The 25,338-nt window shown below is 34.9% G+C and overlaps 1 protein-coding gene across 1 annotated transcript in view; it reads right to left on the bottom strand.

Moving 5' to 3' along the window:
* Positions 1–318: 318 nt before the first annotated feature.
* LOC106131354 (semaphorin-2A) overlaps positions 319–25,338 on the bottom strand; it is a 46,671-nt gene continuing 21,651 nt past the window's right edge. Inside the window, exons 2-14 of the mRNA XM_013330439.2 lie at positions 14,819–14,906; positions 11,610–11,661; positions 10,817–10,987; positions 9,535–9,805; positions 8,923–9,153; positions 8,554–8,699; positions 8,154–8,269; positions 6,278–6,432; positions 5,885–6,065; positions 5,482–5,757; positions 4,497–4,631; positions 3,390–3,498; positions 319–2,504 (exon numbers count right to left, since the gene is read on the bottom strand). Coding sequence (XP_013185893.2) covers positions 2,430–2,504; positions 3,390–3,498; positions 4,497–4,631; positions 5,482–5,757; positions 5,885–6,065; positions 6,278–6,432; positions 8,154–8,269; positions 8,554–8,699; positions 8,923–9,153; positions 9,535–9,805; positions 10,817–10,987; positions 11,610–11,661; positions 14,819–14,906 — 2,006 coding nt within the window. The 3' untranslated portion in view covers positions 319–2,429. The remainder of the gene's footprint in view (positions 2,505–3,389; positions 3,499–4,496; positions 4,632–5,481; positions 5,758–5,884; positions 6,066–6,277; positions 6,433–8,153; positions 8,270–8,553; positions 8,700–8,922; positions 9,154–9,534; positions 9,806–10,816; positions 10,988–11,609; positions 11,662–14,818; positions 14,907–25,338) is intronic.

Here is a 25,338-nt window from a genome sequence, read left to right as displayed (position 1 = left end):
AAACCGTGGCCATTTTAGGCGACTCGCCAATTATTCTCCCCTCCCCTGGTAATTAAATTCTATGATGTTCGCCAATCTAAGACAGACGCTTTATGATACTCAAATTACGATTTCATTAACCGTTAAAAGACTTATAAAAATGGCCCCTTAAAATTCCCTCTGCTAACGCAAGCAAATTATCACGCCTAACATATAAAAACGCTTAATTTTTAGTTTTTAGTTCGATAAGTCGACCCATTTACAAAATTATATTTTAAAAGGACCTAATGGTTGTGATTGTAATGAAAGCAAACAAAAAGTAGTTCTAAAATAATTTATTTTTGTGTTCCTTTTATAAAACAATTGCTTATAATATAGCTTAGTTATATTTTTAACAATAAACATATAATAGCAATCTGTCTACCAAAAATTCATAGGTTTATTTACATTATTTTTACAATAACATCTTTTATTACATTATATGCGACTTGGACTTGGAATCAACAAATCTATTTTTTTACTGCAAACTTCGTTAAATGCAAGGAATACTGAATTCTATATAAGTTGGACTTATTTTCCTTTGTACCATGTTTCAATTCCAAAATGCATTCTTAAATGTACTTACCAAGTAAAACGGTATAACCAAATCTATTATTAAAGCATGGTACAATGAAATAAAAAAGTATAAGTAATTACATTCCTTATTTATAACTAAACTGTTATCATAAATACGCTACCTACTTCTGTAATAGTTAATTTAATACTGGCGACTCTTATATCAGTGGAACATTATTGCTTTACGAATGAGTTGCTACAATGAATTATACTAGAATCTACCCAACTTCTTTACATGTACACAAAAATATTTATTATCTAGTTAATAATAATTTAAATAAGTTTCATTACACCGTAAGCTTGCTTCACAAGGCACTATTCTAGCGAGAATGTTATAAATCAATGAAGATGATAACGTAACTGCTATTATATATAAATTCGGTTTGTTATCCGAAATCGGGCCTAAAATTACATTTTATGGCAACAAATTGATAACAATAACTTCGTAAAGCAAACAAACAGAAACTCCTACACATCGTGGAACAGTGGTCTAACACGCAACATGCTTAGTCGCCATACCAACAAATTACACAAAAAATAACACTAAAAATCTGTACGCTTTCCCCATACATTTTAAGCCATCATCATACAATTAGCTTACATCTAAATTGGCGTTCATATTGCTCATTAATTAATTTTGTTTTTGCGAACGTCTTAATGTTACAGAACTGAAATAACATTGACATAATGTATTGTATTGTAAATTATGAAATAAAATGTTTTCATTGCTAAACTGTTTAATAGAATTGCATATTTCCTAATAAATAATGACCAGTTCTATCGTTTAAGATTTAGGATTCTAAAAACAATAAGATTATATTTGACTACTACTTTTTGACAGATCAAATTTACTCCAGAGAGAACTGATATCACAGCATTTTGTGTTGATGGAACCTTATCGTTCTAACATTACGCAACCATTTTTTTTCAACACCATGTGTATTGAAAACAAATGTTTTTTTTTCAGACCCAGACTACAATTTTTACCAGCTAGTTCCGAGGCGAAGAAAATTTACGCTAGGTAAATAAATTGTTACTCAGTCGCATCAATCAACAGTTTTCAATATGTAATAGTTTATTTTATTCCAACAACACTAAGCCCATCCTCCCTTTTCCAGAGAAAAAAACATCTTGTGGGCAAAGTTGAGCAGAAGTCAGTCATCCATCAAGCGAGCAGTCTCTGGCGCGCAACAAATCTATTTTAACAGATCATCCCCTCACTACATTATCATTCCCCTTTCACTCCTACTATTGACAGTCGAAAGCTTATTCACTAGAAACTTTTTCATTACCGCTTGTTTGCAGTACAAGAACAAAAAACCACGACATTGCGTAAATTTCACAAGTTTGTGTCCACAATTTACTTGTTGAAATAAATATGTATTTAACATTCTTGTACTATCAAGAAATTCTGCAGCAATAACAATAATATAACAAGTTGAGTTTTAGGTAGTCATTTGTCAGAAACTGCTAAACTGTCCTCAATTATCTTAATCAATCAAATATTAACATTTTTAATGGAATGATTGGTTTTGTACGAGTAATTACATAATTAGCCATTATTCTGTCAGCCATTCTTTTGCATTGCAGGAGATACACATTCAAATTAAATTTTAAGCATTCGATTACAAATATTTGGGCGCGCTTTTTCTGAACCACGTCGGTTCCTAAACTGAAAGAGAAACTGAAATAAAAACTGAAACAGCGCAGTATGAGACTTTCCGTAGTTGGGGCCGGGACATCGGGCGGCGGGCATTGTCGGCGGAATATCGGATAGTTTACGTCAGCGATGCTTGGTGTGCGTAATCGTTCATTAATCACCAAGCTGTGCCCTATCACCGCAGTGAGGCCACTATCTCGTTCGCCATGCTGTTTTGCTGGCTTGATGCGTTTAGGTTTTTGGAGCATTGCTGAAAATTCAAACACATATTAAAATAATGACTCAAAAATGGCTTGTGCCGTGGTGGTAAAGATTATGACAGAAAATTTTATTGTTTCTACCTAAAATCGCGTTTGGTGCTACTGATGGATTGCGCTATGTGTACTGTATAACTGCTTATAATTATGCGTTTCAGTGGTGAATAGCGATGTATTAAATAAAGTTCCCCTATTTTCTCTGTCTGTATGTATGCTTTAATCTCGGAAAGTTGTAGACGGATTTTGTACCTGTTTGGACTGTTGAAAAAAGGATTTTCTGTTCCGGGGTAGCATTTATAGATATAAAACATATATCTATAAATGCGAAGCTGGGCGGGTCGCTAGTATAAAAATTAATTTACCAAGCTTTATTTAACTTAACCTAGTGTAAAATGTTAGACAATAGCGCATGTTTATAGATTTCAAAAATAGGCACCGGGTAAAACACGTTAAACATTTTATGACTCTTCATGGTTTTGGGTAATTACGTACACACAGCTATTAGACGTTCGTTCCTGAGAGTTGTTAAGTTGAAAAGTAGTAAATTGCTTGTAATAAAAAGTGTTTGGTACGTGTAAGTAAAACACATGCCATTCGATAATTCTGTGAGAAGCTAATTGTATTGCGGGATTTTTATAAGGTGGCAGCTTGTGACAGCTTATAGGTACGTCTATTGAAGTGAAAATAATTTGGTCATAAAATGTGTCAACTAATTAATATATCAAAATTAATATTAAAATTTGAGTTTCATATTACTTAGGTAGTACAAAATAAGAACTTCCCAAAAGACTAAATTAACTTCTGGCCCGGCCGGGGTGCAAACTGCCAAAATAGTAATGATAGCAAGCGGCAGTATTTCAGTTTTATAAATAGCTCACCATTTGCCGAGACTCCCAGGCTTTCATAGCGCTCTTGTATTTCTCGAACTCGTGGCACCAGTCCGAGTACACTTGCTTGTACTCCTGCGTCTTGCTTGGTTGGGTGCACCTGTCGGCAACACAACATGTTTTACGACTGCCCTACGAGGTACTTATTACCTTGCTTAACTTAATCTAGCAACACTATACCTACTTATGTATCAAATTAAACTAATACTGGATCATTTGAATTTGGGTAAAATTTTGGTCCCTATTTTATGCAAAAGTATCTATGAAATAAAATGGGTTAAAGGAAAAAAGGATAAAAAAATATATAATGCTATTAGGAGAACATTTAAGTAATTTCATTACAGCATTTACCTAACGTTTTATTTTGTTAAGTTTTGGTCTAATTTCATGTTCGGCTAATTTTCTGCAGACAAACACGCTGGGGATATTATTAACCAAGTTATAATAATAAAATATCAAACGCAAAACCTATTTTGCCAAACTTAATAACTCATCTCATCATGTGGACTACTTAAGTGATTTAAAGTGTCTGGCAGCTGCTTATATTCAAAGTAACTACCACTAACCCGTATTAAACCATTTGCATAATGTTTATAAAAGCTTTTAAATTTATATGCTTGCTTTTTAAATATACTAACTGAAAGTTAAAATGAAGTTACTTTTTAGCTTTATTATATTATTATTTCATATTAGGATAAATTGTTTATTTGCTGGTAATGAAAAAAAAATTAACTTCTGTACCAACGGTCAATTAATTCAAAATTACAAGGCAAAAGTATTAGGTATGATCTAAATATACAATTATTACAGTAGCTCAAACTCAAAGAAGAACAGGTTAATTAAAAACAAGATAAATACAAAATCAAAGTAGTTAGTCTTGTAGAACTTAGTATTATTCTTTGGAATAACATATAACTAACCCGCTCTGTTCTTTGTTGAACTAGCGACCTTCTATCAAATACACTATCCGTGTCTATGAAGCTGTGAGTGTCAAACTGCAGTATCACTCGTAGAGGACACCGACAGTGGCACTAACCCACACTCTGAACTCAGCAGAGGTAAACTTACTATCAAACTAATTAAACAAACTGTGCGTACCTGTGTACATCGATGTCCAGGTTGTAGGAGGCTGTGAGTGTCGGTCCGTAGTAGCACTCGTAGAGGCCCCGGTCGGAGTCGGACACCGACAATAGGACTAGCCCACGTTCTGAACTCTGTAGTACTCGCTCCCAACTACGAAAAAGAAGTAATTAATGAAATATTTCCAAGGGAACAAATATTTGCCAAAAAATACTGAATAAAGATGAATCTCGCATTATTTAGGGTATAATATTGAATAGTTATTTATAAAAGCTAACTTTTATAAGCTTACTGAGTACGCTACTTACACTCATTGAGGTGTAAGGGTAATAAAAAATTTAAGTCAGTTTATTAATAGTAAGCTATTTTATAGTAACCTCGTACTAATTTCTACATACATACATAAATATAATCACGTCTTTATCCCATTGCGAGACAGACAGAGCCGACAGTCTGGAAAACTTATTTCTACTAAAAAAAAAACTATGTATTCTTAAAAATTGTTTACATTTTTAATTTCATAATTACAATTGGTTTTTTAAATCTTTATTTAGATTCCACTGGAAATATGTAAGTTATCTGTCTGTTATATTTAGCAGAGTTCAACCTTTTCTTCCCACTTAAAGAGAGTTTTGATGAAGGTAATCTTACTTTTATTTTTTTACTTACTCACTTGCATCAGCAAATGAAATATTCGCAACCAGACCACCCAGGTCTTAAACACGTATCGTATTATAACCATTAATAAAACAAGAGCGCCGCGCCGGATGGATTGCAATACTAAAATAATTTAATTCATAATACGAGGGAACATCTATGTATGTATGTAGAACTACGCTATACATGACCTATTATAGTAGGTATGTTCTTGCCTAGTTTGAATTTAATTAATTCAGTCACTCTTTATAACTACAGAAATTCAAAACATGCATTTATGAAATGTAAATTATTTTATCAGAAAAGATAGCAATATAAAAAAATATATAGCGGAGAACTAACTTACTTAAAATTAATTTTATATCTTCCTTTCTCCCTGGAATGATGGTACCAGACAACGAGCTGGTCTTTTAGTGCCTCTGGGGTTTTCGCGAAAGCAGCCAAATGGACACTTTGGCCATAGCCGGCTCGAACTGTTCGCAAGGGCGCGCTGGCCTCGCATATTGATGGAGTAGAATTCGTGGCGTCGTGGAGAAGACCAGGAGTGTAAGGGCGACAAGCCCCAACCTCTTTGTCCCACCCACAATATGGGTCTAACACGCATCGTAGACAGCTGTCGTACCTGTTTTTAAAAAGACCGTTTTGTAGATACCGACTTTGCGGTCTAATAAATTAAAAATATCTTTGACAGTCAACAAATGGCTCCGTAGATGTGGCTCTTGTTTCCTTACTTCTAATCTAACACTTACCGATGCGAGCAGGCACGTAATGGCAACTGTCTCAGTCGGTTGTCCGTAGCTAAGTATAGCGCGTGTGTCCTCCTGGAGATGGCAAGTGCCCGCACTGGTTCAGACCCTGCTGCCCGCCACACGTCCGCCACACGAGAGCCCCCGCCAGCCCATTGCACTATTTTGTACACTTCGCCGGCACCTTTCAAAATTATCATGAGAATTAGTCTCCAAACAGAAGGTTCGAACAGTTTTTGGTTATGGAACAGATCTCTATTTTTCATAATAAGTAATATTTGGATTTTTAATAGAAAATAATTGGAATACATTAGCTAGCTTCGTGTAACTGCACATTCTATCTAAACTTTCGAAAAGCAGTGTGCAGTTAGATTAGGAAAGGATATTTAAACTTACTGGTGCCTGCATAAAATATAGTATAGGTGATGTCATCAGTCAACATGTCCACGAACTGGCGGTCCACTACCAGTGTCGTAAGGACTAGGTCACGCTTGTAGAATGCCGGGGCATCCCCTTCGTGCCGCACTGCCGAGTCCATTAAAGGATGTGACCTATTGAAACAGAAATATTAAGGTATAGTAAATACTAAATAGGAATAATGTAGGACTCAGACTCCTTTTCTGGACGCAATTGGGACATAATAAGAAGATGATGACTAAAATGAGGTTTTTTGTCGAAAATGTTAAAAAATATTTATAATTATAAAATAAAATAAAAATATATATGTATTTTTATTGAACTGCATCTCAATATTGAATATTGTATGCGAATACCCTTTAATTTTTTTTTAATTTCATTCTTATTCTAGATTAACCTGTTATGGGAATATTCAGTAATTTTACTAAAAATACACGCAGGGCAGTCCACTCCAAGTGAAAACAATGCGCTAGCCGAACCGCGCGCCATTGGTTTCCAAGTACTGACATCATACGTCCGATGCCATCCTCGCACTTAATGCCCCGTAAAGCTTTATCGGAGACTAACAGCGTGAAATTCCAATAAAAAGCTTTTTGGCATCTTAATTTCACATAAAGTGCATTAAACTTCAAACCCATTTCGGCGATCGTTAAAGCATTTATGTGTGTGAATACTTACAATTTTATGTGTACATAAATAACTTTTGCGGGAATGAACGCTGAATATTTCTTCGTCTGCAATGTTAACTCCAAATTGGTGATAAAAATAGAAGGGGAACAAAGAGGCTACTAACGGTTTTCGCAACACGTCATCAATTAAAGCACGCGAGTGTGACCCAATTAGAAGATATACGAGTCGCGAAACTAATGTGAGGTCTTGTTCGGATTAGCACGAGGTGCGGGCGCTGCTCAAATACACTGGTTTCCTAATATCAGCAAAGCAAAGTATATGTATGTATATATAGCATAAACGTGATACGACGGATGAATTAATCTTACTGATAGGAAACCCATGCGTCTATTCTGCCCTGTACTCTTTATGCCTTAAAACTTAAGTTAACCAATTAATTTGAATTCAGAAACCTTCGGGAAATAAATGGGAATAAGTCAAAAGAAGATCAAAATTTTGGATATAAAAGGATTTAGTAAAGAAAATACATTTTCTTTCTTCTAATTTCTCCAAAACATGTGAAAATTGACTGCAGGGGGTAACATCGCAGCAAAATGATTCAGAATTTTCAGAATTCATCTTTCAAATGAACTGTTTTGAACACCTATTTATTGCGATTCAACTAAATATAGAATGGTTTTGTATTTATATTAAAACTTGAAATAAATGTTATAATTTTGAAGCCTTTGAGAAACCAAATTAGATAGTGACAAACTGCACAATTTTTTTTAAAGTTAACAATTTTAAATTTCAATTGTATAAAGCCGTCAGAATAATGTCTGCAAGCCGAATATAGTTGAGTGTACAAATGAGTGAAAGTGTAGAGAAAATGCTTGATATATTTTAGCTTCCCCTGCCGATATCGGCTTCTATTGAGCTAGGCTCTGGGGAACATTTACTTCATACTCCTTTAATTAAACTTATCTTTTTATCGTATATTTAATTGTTTGGAACTGAGGTCTTGAATCCGGAAGCGTTTGAGAAAGACAAATTTTATTGGCACGAACAGGTGGTCGTCATTGTTATAATTTTTTTATTGTCTCCGTTTCTTTTTTAATACAAAAAATTACATATTTTTAAATCAGGATTTGTCTACAATTGTTATTGACACTTGGCCAAAGTGACAGCATCAAGAAGATTTATGATTTAAATCAATCGGCATTATTTTCGTGACTCTCGTCTTTACCTTATGAAATTAAGTACGTTGTCTGGCAACGCCTCGGTGTTGTTGACACAGGACCCGGGGCGCGGCTCGGGCACCCTGGCGCGGAGGACCGGCAGCCAGGCAGAGTTGGAAGTAGCCTGAGTACCACAAAAGTTAAATTATATAAGGGCTTATCTAGATGTTATGGCTTGATTTATAAATAAATCACAAAAGCATGTTTGAGTTATTTAGAAATCTAAGTTGAGTAACTCTTTAAAAAAACACCTTATGCAGTGAAAATTTATTAATAAACGTATTTCTACTGTCAGAATAGAAAATCCGTAAACGTTCAATAGTACCACTAACGCGTGTATCCCTTACGCAAGGTAAAAGCAAACAAAAATCTTTGTCTAAAGGGTAAAAGCAAACAAATGTAACTGACCTGCTCCTTAAAGCGCCCATTGAAAGCTTCTTGTATGTCTTCCATAGTGTAGGTACAAATAGCAGAGCCGACGAGCCCGTCGCTGGCCCCCGTCGTAAATGCCGCGTAGAAGCGGCTAGGGTCGTCAGGCATCTGGTACACGCTTTCTGGTGACAACCAAACTCTATTCAGCCGTAAAACATAATTAATAAACCGTTCAATACTTTAGCAAGTGTTCTTTATCAATGACTAAAAATGTTAACGTCAGACCTAGCATAACAAAAATTCTGCAGACCAAAAATAAAAGCAATAACTATTTCTTCGAAAATAAAATACAATAATGCTAAAAGATATTCACGAGACTCTGAACAAAGATTTAAAATAACTTACGAATTTCATCAAAATAGAAGGGGAATTCGCCAGGTATACTGCAGTTCAATCTGGCTTTTAGGTATGTCGCCCAATTCTGGCTTAGTATATGTTTGCCGCCCGTGTCGTGCTTACAAACCCTGGCCACGCGCGAGTAGACCGCTTTGCCACAGTTCATGAACTCCACAGCCGTTTCCCGAAAGAAAAATAAGACGTACTCGCCGACGTCAAAGGAACCGACAAAGTTAGTTTCTGTAGAAATAAAAAGAAAAAAGCATTTAGTTTTAAAGTTTTCAATAAGTCTTTTTAGTAGTTTCAAATAATTTTAGAGCATTGACTTTACAATTGGTGTAAATTTTTTGTGTTTGAGCCAAAATGTGTATATGTTGGTACTAAACAAAATAATAATTCAATAATTCAAAAACTAAAAAAAAGTTATTTAGTAACATACAAAGTATCTACAGTAATATTTTTTGTGTGCGGAAAAAAGTACTTAGCTTTCAACAAATGTCGACAAGTCAAATAATTTTACTATGTCATAAAAAATCTTGTACAGTTAGCCTTTATGTCCTAAGTTTAGTGCTCAATTCAACGATTTATGTTTGACATACTGAAAGTGCTTAAATTACTCACTGTCTAGCCACTTCGAGTCGTATTTCAAGGTTCTCTTGAAGTTGAACTTCTTCTGGCCCGTTCGCAAGTCGAACAGATCATTTCGGAAAATGACTGGATCTGCTTTAGTGAATTCTGCGTTGGTGCCTGCGTATAGTGCGGGCAGGCCTCCAGGATTGCCCTTCGTGACCCACACAGCCGTACTATTATCCGCCGGGTCATATGGACATTTAGCCACCCCGTGACCCACGCCCGGCACGTACTCGTGTCGAGGTAGATGTGTCAGGTTCAACTGTGACCAATAATAATATATCATGTGCAGCCCTATCAATTATACGACAAAGACTGGACGTCAATAACAGGTTTTGTAAATAATAGTTCTGAATTACAATTAAAAAGATGAATAATTAATTCAAAAGGTGGCACAATAAAACACGTGTAAAAGTTTGTGTCAGAAAACTTTTAACTAGGTGCTTTTATAAATACAGCTGACCATGACCGTAGAAACACTAACAAACTGTGAATATTAGAAATCATCATCGAGCTGACTAGCGTGACCGAAATATTACTTAATTTAAAATATTCATATTTAGCCTAAGTCATCTCGCTACAAAACATTTTTTTGTTTTGGTTTGTATTACTTGGTGCCATATGGTTCCCGGCACTGATAGAAAAAGAATACGACGACTCTATCTTATTTCCATTGATGTCGTGTAAAAGGCGACTAAAAGATAGGCTTGTAAACTTGGGATTATTCTTTTAGGCGATGGGCTAGCAAGCAACCTGTCACTATTTGAATCTTCTATCATTAAGCCAACCAAACAACAGCTGAACGTGGCCTTCCAGTCTTTTCAAGACTGTTGGCTCTGCCTACCACTCAAGGGATATATATGTCTATAAGACATGATTTTATGTATGTATTAATTAATACATACATATATATACCTTCATATAGTCACGTCTATATCCCTTACGGGGTAGACAGAGCCAATAGTCCCGAAAAGACTGAATGGCCACGTTCAAATGACTAAATGATGGAATTGAGATCCAAATAGTGACAGGTTGCTAGCCCATCGCCTAAAAAAGGATCGCAATTTTTTAAGCCTATCCCTTAGTCGCCTTTTACGACATCCATGGGAAACAGATGGAGTGGTCCTATTCTTTTTTGTATTGGTGCCGGGAACCACACGGCACATTAATTAATTAAATCCAATAAATTTAAATGCAGTTACTAGAACTAGGTTTACTAAAACTAAACAATCCAAGTATTTGGCTAACGTAAGTATATCAATATTGAACTTACATAGACCACCCAGTCCTTAGGGTTATGGGCATTAGTCCCACACACGTACAACCTCTCTCCATCGCCCAAAGGTTGCAGCACCCTGATGTGATTCCTACATTCGAAGGGCTCCGACTTGCCCTTACTTACACATTGCGCTACATTACTTGCTTCAAGTAATAATGCATCACGCTGAAAAATAAATCAATTTTAAAAAATTATAACCATAAATTCAATGTTATCTCTAATGGAGTAAATACTAAATCTGGATTAAGACATTGATCGTAATTACGAAGAATAGAGTTCATAAATTCATAATTCAGTTCATTGAAAGGTATAACTACATATTAAATAGGAAGAGATAATTTCTTTGAAAATTCATCTTTATGATCTCAAAAAAAATATCTTGCTATAAGCTAAAAGTTTTTTTAATGTTACCCGGAGCAAAACGTATTACCTCTAACATTATTCACACTTTTTTCACATTTTGAAATAAAAGATCTTTACATGGTAATTTAAGCAAGTACCATTTAAACAATTTTAATTCTCCAGTTTTTCCCTCAGTATAAAAGGGAAGTAAAATTTGCAAGTATAAACTGCAGTGCTTACAGAAGAGTTTTGCCTTTGAAAAGGCTATGACACTCAGGTGGGGAAATGTAGGAAAGCCTTATGTGAAAGAAAGATGCATTAAATATCCAGTGTAGCACCGGAAAAGTGGCTTTTAGAACCTTTCGTCCTAACGACCGCACAGTTAATGTTTTCTTTATGCTATGAGGAAAATAGTTTCTAAAAAGAAAAACTAAAACTTTCTTACCTCGCAATGTGATTGACTAATGTCTGTCATATTTAATTTAAATACTCGATCCCTGCAACAAACGTAAATGTCAAAACTAAATATAAAAACAAAGAAAACCAGCGAAGTTGATAAATTTGTACGCCTTTTTTCATCTCCGAATTCGTGTAACAATGGTAAATTTTCAGCGAAAAGAGTCACTACAGAAAATGGTCTCCTTTGCTACATTTAAATTGTCGGAAATAAAAAAGTGTTGCAAGAGTAACTAGACAATCCGCAGCGAAATGGAACGAATGCCACTTTTTGCGGCCGGAGGAGCATATGCGCAGAATGCGACCATCCTATTTATTTTATTTGCTTCAAGTCGGTGTTCAACGAGCCGTATAAATTACGCAGAATAGCCCGATGCTCCGCATTATACTACTAAAATAATTCTAGTTCTTTACTTCCCCTTTATACCTATTTACATTGCAAAGATAATAACGTTATTTTTTTAAACTTTATTAACAATACTCTGTTTACATAATAATGTATAACAAGTTTTGCTTTAAGATCGGAAAACGAGTTCAAATAATTGTGTTGTATATATATAAACCACATTTGTTGTTATTAAATCGTTTAAATAAAAATTAATTTAAAAATGTAAAATAATCCTTGACTCTTATTTATGTTCACTTTTAAACTAAGAATAATAAAGAAACTCAATTTTAAAATACCTTAGTTCGTATATTAAGTAATAATTTTTAAGAAAAATGTCGTTTTGAGGGACCGCTTCTAATTTAAATTTGTGTTTTTTTTAATAAATTTTTCATGTCCTTTTTGAATAAACTTAATAATTTATTTATATATTATTTAAGAAATGTATATCCTACTTTTTTGCATCAGGGATTAAGTTAAAAAAACTCGCTCTATCAGGTCATCAACATTCTCTTTCAGTGTTTTCACATTTCTTTCAATAATTTGTTCAACATAACAATTAAACTAGTTGACGCCTAAAAAGAGAAATTAAAAAGGGCAAGCTAACAACAAACTTAAATGTTAACAACATCGTTTGCGTCTACGTCTTGTTAAAGATGCAATTCACACTTTACGATTAAACCTATCAACTACATATGTCGCCGGCGCAAGACAAAAATAAATTTAAAGTTTTATGTGTCCCAAACGGTCAGAGTTAGTAAGCGGCTTTTACAACAGTTCACTGCAGGATTTATTGACGGTGTCGTATTACTTAGGCCCGAGCGATACAGGCATTGGCTTGTGCATGATGCCACTCCGCTTGCCAGACACTGTTTTTGGTACTAAAGTAGTGCAACTTATGTAATAAATGTTCTTTGAACATTTCTCGTACATGAGGGTTGCGCCAAATGAAAATAATAAGACACTAATTATACAGGTGCATAAATATTGCCAAATCATATAATTATAATGTTACAAAAAAGGCCAAAGAAAGTAACAAATAATTGGAAAAACTATTGCAGTAATACTACTCGTATCCGCACACTCCTATGTGTGGTTTGGGCCGTGCATAGGAGTGGTTACGACTTGCTAAGATATTTTACTGCCTGCTACAGGTCCCCGGGAAAGGCTAAGAATTATAACGTTATTGTCGCAAATACAAAGGTTTTTATTGCGATTGTTCTCGAATATACGTAAATTATGTATTGGTTTATGTGGGTTATATCTCGATGAGTTTATGATGCGGGTGTGATATGTATTGCGAGGAGAAACAATGCTTTGAATCAGGCTTGATAACTAAGTGATGATAGTAATCGAATTATCAGAATTTACTTATGTGCATTCTGGTTTTTCAGTAGACAAGTAAATATAACATCTAATTATGAGTAGATTTTATTACAAAGCTACGTTAGCGCATGTTTGCTTCAGTGCTCAATGTCCACTAGATTTTTTTTAATTAGAAAAATGTATCGTATAAATCGAGAAATGGCTTTAATTTTAAGTAGATAATAAAGTACTATTTATAACAACCGGTATTTTAAACGTGTAAAAAATATAGAAATCCATATAAATTAAGGATTCTCCGATGGACTATCAACCAAATAGCACTTTATTATGGTCGGGAAAATGGCCAAAAAGAGCAAAGGTATTTGTAGTGGCCCATATCAATAAATCTACCATAAAAAATGGGATGACTGGGGATACAGTGGCCCATTTCTAACTCAATAGTCACCTGAACCTAAATCACTGGAACAATAGACTTTGTCATTCATAAATACAGATAATTTTTTTTTTGCTATAACTATGTTCAAAGTCTCATATACAAATTCAAAATTCAAATTCCAAATTGTTATTCATTACTATAGGATGCTATATACCGCTTAATAATTGTCAAAACGTATGGTTTAACAACATTGGTTGACGTCAAATAAATACTTATAAACTAAGTTTACTGCCGCTTCCAAGGCGTCAGTGCAGAAGAAGCGGTAACAAACTGCACTGCAGCATTTTCTTCAACAACGTCAACTTCACAATATTAATTTAACTTAGAATAGAATGTGGACAAAAACATTGTTCAGATTTATATATTTATGAGATTTAATATTGAAAAATATTTATATATATATTTTATGGATTGTCAATTTTAAAGAGATAGAGAGAGAAAGATTTATGTACAGAGTGTACTGAATTTTGATTTAAGTTCAAATCAAACTACAATTATTTACGAGGTTCCTGTAAGTAATATTCTTCAAAGTCATAGAAATGGGATATTAATCCGATTTCTATGCTCATAATATTATTCTCTTTTAAAAACGTAGCTTTTACTCGCAGCTTCGCCCGCAAGAATTTAGCGTTACAGCTGAAAACAGGTTATTCTCATATACCCATATCCCACGGGAACCATAGATTTTACCAGGGTAAAAGATCCCTTCTCCAAATTCTTAAATATGTACAATCAACATTTCTAAAAGATTGTTTCAGTAGATAACACGTGTAGAGGTAGGTAACAAACAAATAAACTTACTTTCACATTTATAATATTAGTTGGGATATGATAAGTCTTAGAGTAGCATTACTTTGTTATTATTATAAGTCGATAAAATAAGGATTAAATCATAGCTATCATATTTGAATTGTTGTAACTTTGACAATGATCATCGCACTTTAAAATATTTTTGGTTTTGCATTAGTATTAACTACTTATTTGAAAACTTCAGTGATGATCTCTGTTAATTAAGCGATTGTTTAATATAAATGATTAAATATTTACTCACATAGCACCAACATAAAGCGTATTGCCCTCCTCATTTAAATAAAGCGTGCGGTAAAATAGACTGCCACAGGAAAATTCTCGTATGTGATCTGCAAACAAAGAAAAAATAAAATTAGGTACAAACTCAATAACTGAATTATTATTATTCTCCTTTAAAAGCTGGTGCAGTTTCTTTATCTTGTAAAAGAGTAGCTACGAGCATCTATGAATGATGCTTTTCTCATAGACTATAGATGTAGCGGGTTAGTGTGGAATAAACCATTTATTTTTATATGCCTTAACGGTTTAATTATACATACATACATATAATCATTGATTGATAATAATTATTTATTGATGTAGTATTATAAAAATATTAAAATGAGTAAGTGTTATTTAAAGAGTACCCGAAACCGCCGAGCTTGCATGAAGAGAGTTTTGAATGTGGATGAAGCGAAGGAAGTATGCAGAGATCGTGGCAAGTGGAAAGATGAGTCTCTGCCTACCCCTCCAGAAAAATAGGCGTAATTTTATGTAAGTAAGTATGTTATTTGAAAGATAAATAATATTTGAAACAAATTTGTGAAACTTTCAATTTATACAATTAAATTACAAAAAGAGATTTAAATATTTTGTGCGCTTATCCATCTAAATTTCTAATTCTCCTTGATTTCAAATGCACGTAGCATTCGCAATTCAGATCTTTAATGTGTCTTACATCGATATTATATAAGGTATAAGTGTGATTTACTTCAAATACTCGTATCACCTCAGCGTTAAATAAAATAACATAAATATGACATGTAAGTAGGGTAAACAGTTTCCAGGTTCAGTCAATTAAATATCTAGTACTTACATATTATATAGCCTTTTCATTAATGACAATAACTAGAATCATTATGATAAATTACATTATTTCACAGCTTCGTAATAATGTTTTTTAACGTTACCTACAGTCTAATAGCTTATTAAGCTACAAGGTTTTATTGCATTACTACAGCTTAGAAAGTGTGAACACTTCCAACGGAACTATTACATAATTTTCTATTAGCTTATGTCCATACCATTTTCGCTATCACAGTAATTGCGAATGCATACCAAGAGTTATGGTCCGCGCTGCAGAATATGACATGTTTGTGGTGCGTAGTAATTTCAATTGACACCCACACTTGACCAGGCATGTATGTATTTGCCGTAACAAAGTCCACGCGGTTGAATACCGCAGCGATTACAGCGCTAATGAAGGCATTGTTTGAATATCTAACGAACTGTGCACAGCGATTTATACGCCGAACCCGAGAGCGCGTTTGCGCTAGTCTAATTAATAATCCCGCGATTTATTAATTCCTAAACGTTCGCAGCCCTATTTAATTGTACTAGCTGTGAAGGCAAGATGTGGTAAGCGCAGCCAATTGTGTCTTCCAAAAAGTCTATGTAGTATATGGTGTATGGACTCTAAAAATTTAGGATCTAGTACAAAAAAGGTAATTGCACGGGGCAAATAGTAGAGGTATTCTCCGAATATAAATTTAGCCTGCTAGTTCTTACATGAGTCGGTCAATCAATACCCTGTATACATGAAGACCCAGTGAATAAGTAAGGAAACAGATAAGAATTTCATTCGGCAATCAACATCAATGAACACTCAATACCTTCCAAAAAGTGTCTATTTGCTAATACTAAAAGCATGTTTATTTTAACACTTAGGGCTGCAATTTCAATAAATTAATTTATACAAAATAGGCAATGAGGCGATGCGGTTAAAATGTAAATCCATAATAACGAGGTGAAGTATCGCGGCGCTGGCACTGACGGCCGCATTATGCAGATCGCATCGTCGGTTAAATACCGCAACAAGTAAACTGCCGAAGCCGACTGTTTGCGTGGAACACGACCATCATCCCGCCGTAATCATTTTAAAGCCGATATTGCTGCTATATATTTTGATGAAATTTTCGCGTAGTTTCCGCAAAGTATGTAACCACACGCTTCTTCGAAGAGGACGTTAAATATGAATAAATATCAATAGAAGAGCTAGTGTCAAATCGTCAGCAGCCGACAATAAACAAATTACTCAACTATTAACGACATGTAAAGCGACTCGCATGCTCGTTTGGTAATGAAAATATGCAAAGAAGATAATCTAGAAATAATGAGAAAGTTCATCCAATATTATTGTCCAGGAGATCATGATACTCGCCAGGAGTATCATGATGAAGAAAGAATTTACGAAATAAAATAGTATTAATAACTATTAATAGATTAATAACTATACATCTCTCACCGAAAAATCCATATGCGTAATGAAATCAACTAATAATATCAACATAAAGTGGCCTATATTACTCTTAATATTCTATATATACAACCTCTCTATGAATTTATTTCTCCCCACGGCGAGTTTTAACCCAGTGTTAAATAAAATGGGAAGGATTTTTACCAAAATGATCGCTCCAATGTTTTTATAAATATCTCCAAATTACTCTAAATGCGGCTGCCGATCGTGGCACGTGTACCGAAAAGCTAGTTCTGATCCACATTCCCAAAAGGTAACGCTTTTAATTTGTTTGTTAACTTAAACTATATCTCACTATTAACTATATTTAAAATGAACAACAATGAACTTAGTGACGCACTGGTCAACAACAGCGCAAGGCGGCAATAGACAGCAGTAGTGGAATGCCGTACATTCCAATAAGACACAAGTGTAAGCCGACTGCTGCTGTCTCGGCAGCTGCGAACCAGACTTGTTTTGTTTTCTCGCATCTGGACTACTCTATGGGATCGTCCCACTTAACATTAAGATCATGTGATCATCATACAATCGGTATAAAGGGCTGCATGTTACTTCAGTAATTGCATCTTAAGAATAAGTAGATAACTTGAAAGTTAATCTGCTGTAATAATTAAAAAGCTTGAGTTTAAAAGTTATCTTGATGCTTTTCATTAATAGCTGCAGTATAAACTATATCAATTTAATAACGCAATTTTCAATGATGAGAGAGAGATAAAAGATAGGATTTGTATAGTATCAAAGAGTTCGTGAATAGCCCCACTGGCTCTTGTTTCTAAATACCATAAACCTAATCTTATTCAAACCATGCATGCACTCACCAACATTTATTTTATTGTACTAAGCCTCTGAATTATTTTTAAAATATTGCGTTATAAACTTCCATTAAAATACTGTATCTCACAGCAAGCCAACTCCTAAAGCCAGAAGTAAATCGGACGGCTGCTGAGCCATGTTCAAATAATGTCTGCGTATTTACAAAGAGCTCACACGAGTGTCGGCGACTTACAGAGAGAGTTGTCTGTGTACTTAAAAAGAACAATTCCCGGTAAACGTTTTACTACAGTTTGCTTTGCAGAATGTCCCTTAACATTTGTTTGAACTCGATCAAAAGTCCGGAACCGGTTTCTGTAAGCTGCTTTAGATCATCAATTATAGCGCCAGCGAGTTTCGTTAGTAGGGTATTTTTTTCTTCGTTAGTTTCTTGGGTTGGGATACGGTGTGTGCTGTAAATCACCCAATGGTGACCGCCCACCTTCGCCGATATGTATCGCGCATCGGAAAGATTGTAGCTTGTTCTTATTTCTCTAACTTCACATTTCACCGTTTAACAAAACGAATGAATAACGGCTATGTACATACGCTTTGGGGTTAAACATATATATATTTTTAAATATAAATCTATTTAAATATATATATATATATATATATTTCTTAATAAGCCATTCAATTCATTGTATTCTATGTCAATATTTAAATTAATTGAATGTTTTTGTAGTTATGTAAGTATTGTATTATTTGAATGCTCTAACGGACGTTAAATAGTATTTATGTAAGTTTAATGTAAATTGTAATTCATTGTAAGTTCATCTTAATATTTCTTTAGCGAAAATGTAATCGTAAAAAAACCAAAGACATTAATTTAAAATATCAAACACTTTATATTACACAGAAGGTATTCTAATCGTACCATCTTTAAAATAGAAAAATCATTGTGTCCCTGACATTCCAATAGCTAAACTTTACGGCCGCAGGTGTAAATGAAAATTGGTTTTCCGATTTTATACTCTCTGCCAGTTAAGAAAAGTATTAGAAATGATTTATTACTATCGATAAAATGACACTACTAAAGAGTGACGGTTCAATATTAATTTTTGTTCACTTTGTTCTCTTTGAAATGTGAGAAAATTAAATTGCAGCAAGGCGCTTCTTGTAAGCGATGAGAGTACCATACATATACATAGTTTCTTCCATTTTCCCAGAGGGATAGGCAGAAAATCTGTTCGCCTACCACTATCTCTGCATAACATTAATTGATTCATCAATCTTTTCGTGCAGGCACGTAGTTTATCTGCCCTTTCGCCATAACGTCCCCTTTCAGATCAAGTTCTTCCAACTTTGTTCCCTCGCTATGCCGCCCGTTGATGTTAGAAAAAATGTATTTTAAATAAGAAATTGAGTATTCTCATTTTAAATTCTGTCGAAATTGCGTTGTTTTTACACGGATTTCGGCTGTAACAATTACGACGCCAAGGTAATGATGGTCTGCTTTATTCAATTACCGACATTATACCACTCTGGCAACCACTCTGAGGTAGAGGGGTTGCCAGAACATAATAAAAGCATGGGATACTAGCATAAAACATTTGTGATTTTCAATTTTACGGAGTGTAAACTGTGTAAGTACTTATATTTTACCGACATATACATCATTAACAATAACTTTTTTACCCTAACTTACATCTATTTAATGGTCCTTATTTAAGTAACTTTAACATCTGAGATAGAAATAGAAAGCTGAAATTGCTTACAGAAATCTCAATGAAAATCATATTCTTTAGACTTCTGTGGTGTTGTTAGTGCACTCGTTGACATGAACTTTATTGCATGTATTGTAGAATAAATTATCTTGAACATTAGAACATGTTCTAAAATTCTAACAAAAATGCTAACCGAGAGTCACCAAACTACAAATAGCGAAGTGCACTTTATCTATTAAGAAGATGTCTGTGCTTTTCAACTAATAGAATTTTTAATCAAGTTGCTTGCGGCGCCGCCGCGGCACGAGCACGCCAGATTAATGTAATTGGACGACGCCGTCACAAAGGCAAATTGTAATCCCCCTCTTTCATTATATGTATACCTATATGCCATGCCAGTAATATAGCACCTAGACAATGTGTTGTACCTACACCGCGTTGCAGCGCGAACGGGAATGCGATTTATTTACAAAGGAGAAAGCTTTGCTAACAAACATTTGAATTGCGACAAAGCCGACATTTGCATAACGTCATCTTCACTGCGGCGGCCGTTTGACCCACTGTCGGGATGATATCTGCGCAAAGCGTGGCCGATACGGGTCGCAGCCGCAGTTCAAAACGCCCCCTTGAATCGGCCGATTGCAGCACAGTCGTTACGAGAGCGAAGTGTCGGGACAATTAAGTTGAAGCGGCGATTGTGAGCGGTGCCAAAGCGGATGTAGGTCAGTGAGTGCAGAGTGGACCAGCACCGCTGAGGTGACGGCAGATTCGGCACCGATTGTACTGCCACCGTCGCACCCTGCCGCCTAAAGACTTGGCATCATACGTGAATGGGAACGTCTAATAACAATGCCTCCGTAATCCCGCTTCGGCAGCTTATCAAGAACAATGACAATGTTTTGCACTGTCTTAAGAATTGAGATCACGCATTTAAATATCAGATTTACAGACAATTGAAGACGCCGGCACAGTTAATTCAGCAGCCGTATCTTACAAAAGTCGTTCACCCCATAATAAATCGCCGATTCACCATCCCATTAATTCGACTATAATATATTCTATTAACAATAAACCAGTAATCGAAAACTACTTTGCATTCTACTTTGATATTTGAGATCGAATCCCCTCTCATTTGATCCGCCTAACATTATTTTGAACATAAAATCTTATCTATGAACTCCTTAAAGATGCATCCTAAGGAAGACGTCGGCGTCTATCTAAACAAGTAGGGGAGATAAGGCGGTTTAGTGCACTCTCTAATACGGCGTGGCCCCTGATGCACGATTTTCAAGGCTTTAAATCCACCGTTATGTCGAAAGGCACTCCATATAGAGTGGTTTTGTTATATTGAGCTTAAACAAGCACAGGGCGACCAAATCCGATTACCCATTTTTACCGGAGTAGATTTTTTCGTTAAAACTCTATGCAAAGGCTTATCTTTTGTGGAAACATTTAGGTGTGAATACGATGAAAGAATGTTTATCTACAGGTTTCTGTACAGGATCTATTCGTTGGGAAAATAAGTTTTCTATGCTGATATTATTTCATTCATTGTATTTTCGTTATCTATCAACAATATATCTTTTCACAGCTTCTAGTACGTAAGTATGCTAGTAACCACGCTTATGGTACGCAAGTAGTTCGTAGTAGTAGTACGTAGTTAAACTTACGGAAACATGTGCGTACAATTTATGAGTATTTATTATTCTTGTTTTCAAAGTAGGTGTTGTATTTTGCTACTAAGCTTGCATAATATGGAAAAACGGCATTCATTCTTTGTCCTAGCTTTACAAGCATACATTTTCATGGAACTAGTTTGTAGAGAATGATAAAACTGTACGTGCTTCATGCATACAAAAGTGTACTCTGTCGCTCCACATTAAAGATCTTTATGTAGGAAGCAACGTTTTTACTTGGTGCAGATATTTTGGATAGTGTAAAATATGAGTGCGGCCGCCGTGAAATGAGCTTTGGGCTTCCTGTCAACCTATCGTGGTGCACTCTTGTAAATTTAGATTTAAGATACACTGGAATGTTATTATCAGCAAACTCTAAACCGTAACCTACAGCAGTGTCTTTCTATGATTATTTTTGCATTCCTATACTAACCTCAAATTATATTTGACCTGCAATAAGTAACGTAAGTACATAAGGAGATATAATTATCGTATTGGGGCAAAAACTAATAATTTCTCAGTTTACTACTATCCGTCAGTATAATTGGACTTACTGTTAAACTTAAATCTATAAAAAGATATCAGGAAATCGCAGGATATACACACAACAGTACTCCAAGTTATTGGTAAGGCAATATATATACATTTTTTATTGATTTAAAAAAGCTATATTTAGTGCATTGAATTTTGAGAATCTTGAAAACTCGTATAGAAAATTTACAATACTAGATCGGCCATAGTGATACAGTGACAACCACAGCACCCGTGGCTCTACCAACCTTCAATGTACTTGTTCAAGTGAGACAGTGGCAGCTCCTTATTATTAAAATGAGTCGAGGGGAGGTAAACATGCCGAAATGGGTGCATGCGGCTAGAGTTCAGCACACGTGGGCAGCCAAGCGTGTAGCTGATAGCCCTGAGCTGTCGCTGTGTCGCGGAGCGCCCCTTGCCCAATGTTGCCAACGTAGCGCAGAAATAATTTAAGGCATTTTTAAACTAAGTCAGTACTCAAAAATCGAAGTCTGATTTTTACACCCGTTTTTGGAAATCTTTCAGAAAATTACCGGAAATTTAAATATTTCAGGCAGTTTTAAAATTGAATTGATTAAAAGCGGAACAGAAAGTCAAAACAAGAGATCGTCGAGAAATAATTTGAGAATGATGATCTTTGATGTTATACTATATGTAATAAATGTTGTTTAGCGCTTTTTCTTGTGTTTTTATCAAAGACAGTTGGCAAGAGTGTCCTCATCCGGGTCGCTCCGCTCTGTGCAAATAATGCTGAATAAATTATACCCGCACCCGTACAAACACGTGCCTCGGTTATGATGCTAAAATACACCAATATAAACTTGTTTTGCGCAAAGAAATTCGCAGTTTACTAGATTTGAATGACTTTACCCAACCTAAATAAACCCAGCGACAAAACAGAGATGTCCCAGAGATTTGAAGGTTGTAAGGATATGCTATTTGAATATCCAATCCATTATTTTTGTTGTCCTTTTTACGACTAGATTCTTTTTAGAGTTTTATACTTTTATAAAGATATAATTAATTCATGTAGGTAAGTTTCTACACTAAAACATGAGCCCTATTCTAATTTGACTTCTCCGAACTAACTGAACACTGTGTTTAGATAGATAATTAACCGTAGTAATTTTATTCAAATTTAAATATGAAATCCACCCACTGCAATGTGACTCCCAGTAGAATAACTTTATTTCATAATCCATTCGGATTCCGAGTAAAAGACGGGAAACAGATAAAATCCCCGGTGGCGTTGCTTGATAATTTTAGATTCAGCAAAAATAATAAACTTTCAGTAAAGACATAATACCTTGTAACATTTTGTATTTAAAGACTATTCTACTTTTATATTGTTGGAGTGAAGTGTTTTAATGACTTTGATTCAATTTTGGACTCAACATATCAGGAAAAGGTACCACCATACCTGTAACATTGCTTTTTACGCTTCTGGATCGTGGTATACCCAAGGGAGGACATACCTAGTAGACTTCGACATATGTTTCCGAGTGCATTGCTGGCTAAGAGACAGAGAAATGTTTAATTACAACTGAGTATTTTTGTTTATAAAATATTTCATTCGTGCTATAAAAATATTAAATAAACAATAATACTAGCTCGTGTAAACCCCGAGCGGGAAACTAGTCAATAAAGGGTGAGTTAACAGGTGAGCAGGAGTGGCGGTGTAACACAAATGAGTTCAATAAGCACGCATGACGTAGTAGGGCGCCCGCGAAACGGCGAAATTCCATCCGCCAAGGATGCGCTACTGAATACAAATTCACATGTACTCCAATTATAGGAAAACGATTTGGTAAGAATATTCTTGGCAGACTTGCAAATTTCGTCTCGAATCAGCAAAATATATTTATTTTGTTGGGAGTTGGAATGGCCCCGCGATGAGTTCGTGACTTTCCTTTTCTGGAAGAGCCCAACTGCCCTCGGGAGGGCAAGCTTCACAATGTAGCGTCTTGTTTTGTCATTTAAATTTTAAATTTAGATTAACTAGAATTAAGGTTTTGTAAGTCCGCCTTAAAATATTCCGCAGGATTTTTTTCATATCGTCTTGAAAATGAGAGGTCGTTTTTCCGTTATATTTGAGGTAGCTACTCTGTCGCCAACGGCAAGATAAAGACTAAATATGATTAGGTAAAAAAAAATTTTGTCACTACAAAAATATAAATATGTAACGCGTGTAACTGAGCTTTCATTGTAACTAAAGGTAGAAAATCTCGGGAAGTGTTAATTCGGAGCTTAACCCTTTAATTTTTGCAGCAGTGCGCCAGCGCATTAATTACATCCCGCCACCGTCGCGTTAGTCCCACTCCCGAGTCCCGCCCGCGCCGAATCCCGCCATTCCCGCATTTCTCGTGCTAAAAGCTATCGGCAATTACCGACCGCGCCACCTGAATAACAATGACTTTTTTATATTTATCGACGCTCCACAATGTCAATATGTTATTGACATATTCGAGAGTTTTACTGCTTTGAATATTAAACTTTTTTGGAAAAATATTGGACCACAGAGTGTTTCACAGCAGAATCTGAACATTATAAATCTTCCCTATTATTCCGCTTTATTCGAATTATTTACTTACTACTTTCAACAGAGTAATTTCGTATATACTTAGTATAATACATATATTGCGCGTACTAGCTGTTGCCCGCGACTTCATCCGCGTAAATTTCGAGTAGAATCTACAATAATGTGAAATAAAAAATAAAATACTCAAACAACACAAAATAAAATATTTTAATAAAAAAAACTATTTTGTTTTTGTTGGGGTCGAACTTGGACCGCCAACTTCAGAATCTCACGCTCCAACCACAGGACCATCGAGGCCGCTACGATGGTGGCGAAATTAAAGTAGACTATAAAAAAATTTTTTCACGTGAGAATTACGCATGTTATGTGCGGCAAAACCAGGATATTATCAAACTGATTTTCCCTTATATTTATATATATTATAGGTAAAATGCTGTCGAACAATGATAAATGACTTTTAATTTTAAATTTCGTAACTTATTTGCAGGCAAACTCATGCCTTGAGTTCATTCATAACTTTTTTTAGTGAACCAATTTTGATGAAACAAACTTTAAATGTTTTTCTGAGTTAAAACAAAGCAATTGGTAAAAGTTTTAAGTAAATCGGTTCAGTACTTTGGGAGATATGCGTTCATATATACACACAGACAAAAAAAATTTTGCTTTCTATTTTTCATTCTAAGTGTCCCTCCATTTTAGTCCAAAATACTAAATGTACAGACAAAATATTTTTACTGTTTTATTATATGTATAGATTTTGCAGACTGGCTTTTAAGAATTACTAAAATGGGAAAATATACAAATAATGGGGACTTATCCTCACTTATGGGTAAAATTATAAATTAGAAATTAAAATCCTTCACATCAACGAATATTATAATACTGAAACACACGACCCTCACGTCAGCGTTAACAAAATATTCAGCTGTAGGTTTAAAACAGCTAACACAAAGTTTATTACAATGGATGTCACGTGCATGAGACACGTACGATGGGCGGACACAAAAACGAGTTGTAATTTTA

The sequence above is a fragment of the Amyelois transitella genome, chromosome 6, assembly GCF_032362555.1.
Source record: "Amyelois transitella isolate CPQ chromosome 6, ilAmyTran1.1, whole genome shotgun sequence".
In the NCBI taxonomy this organism is placed as follows: domain Eukaryota; kingdom Metazoa; phylum Arthropoda; class Insecta; order Lepidoptera; family Pyralidae; genus Amyelois; species Amyelois transitella.
Note: the sequence above shows the minus strand (reverse complement) of the source record. Positions and strands in the feature narration are given on the sequence as shown.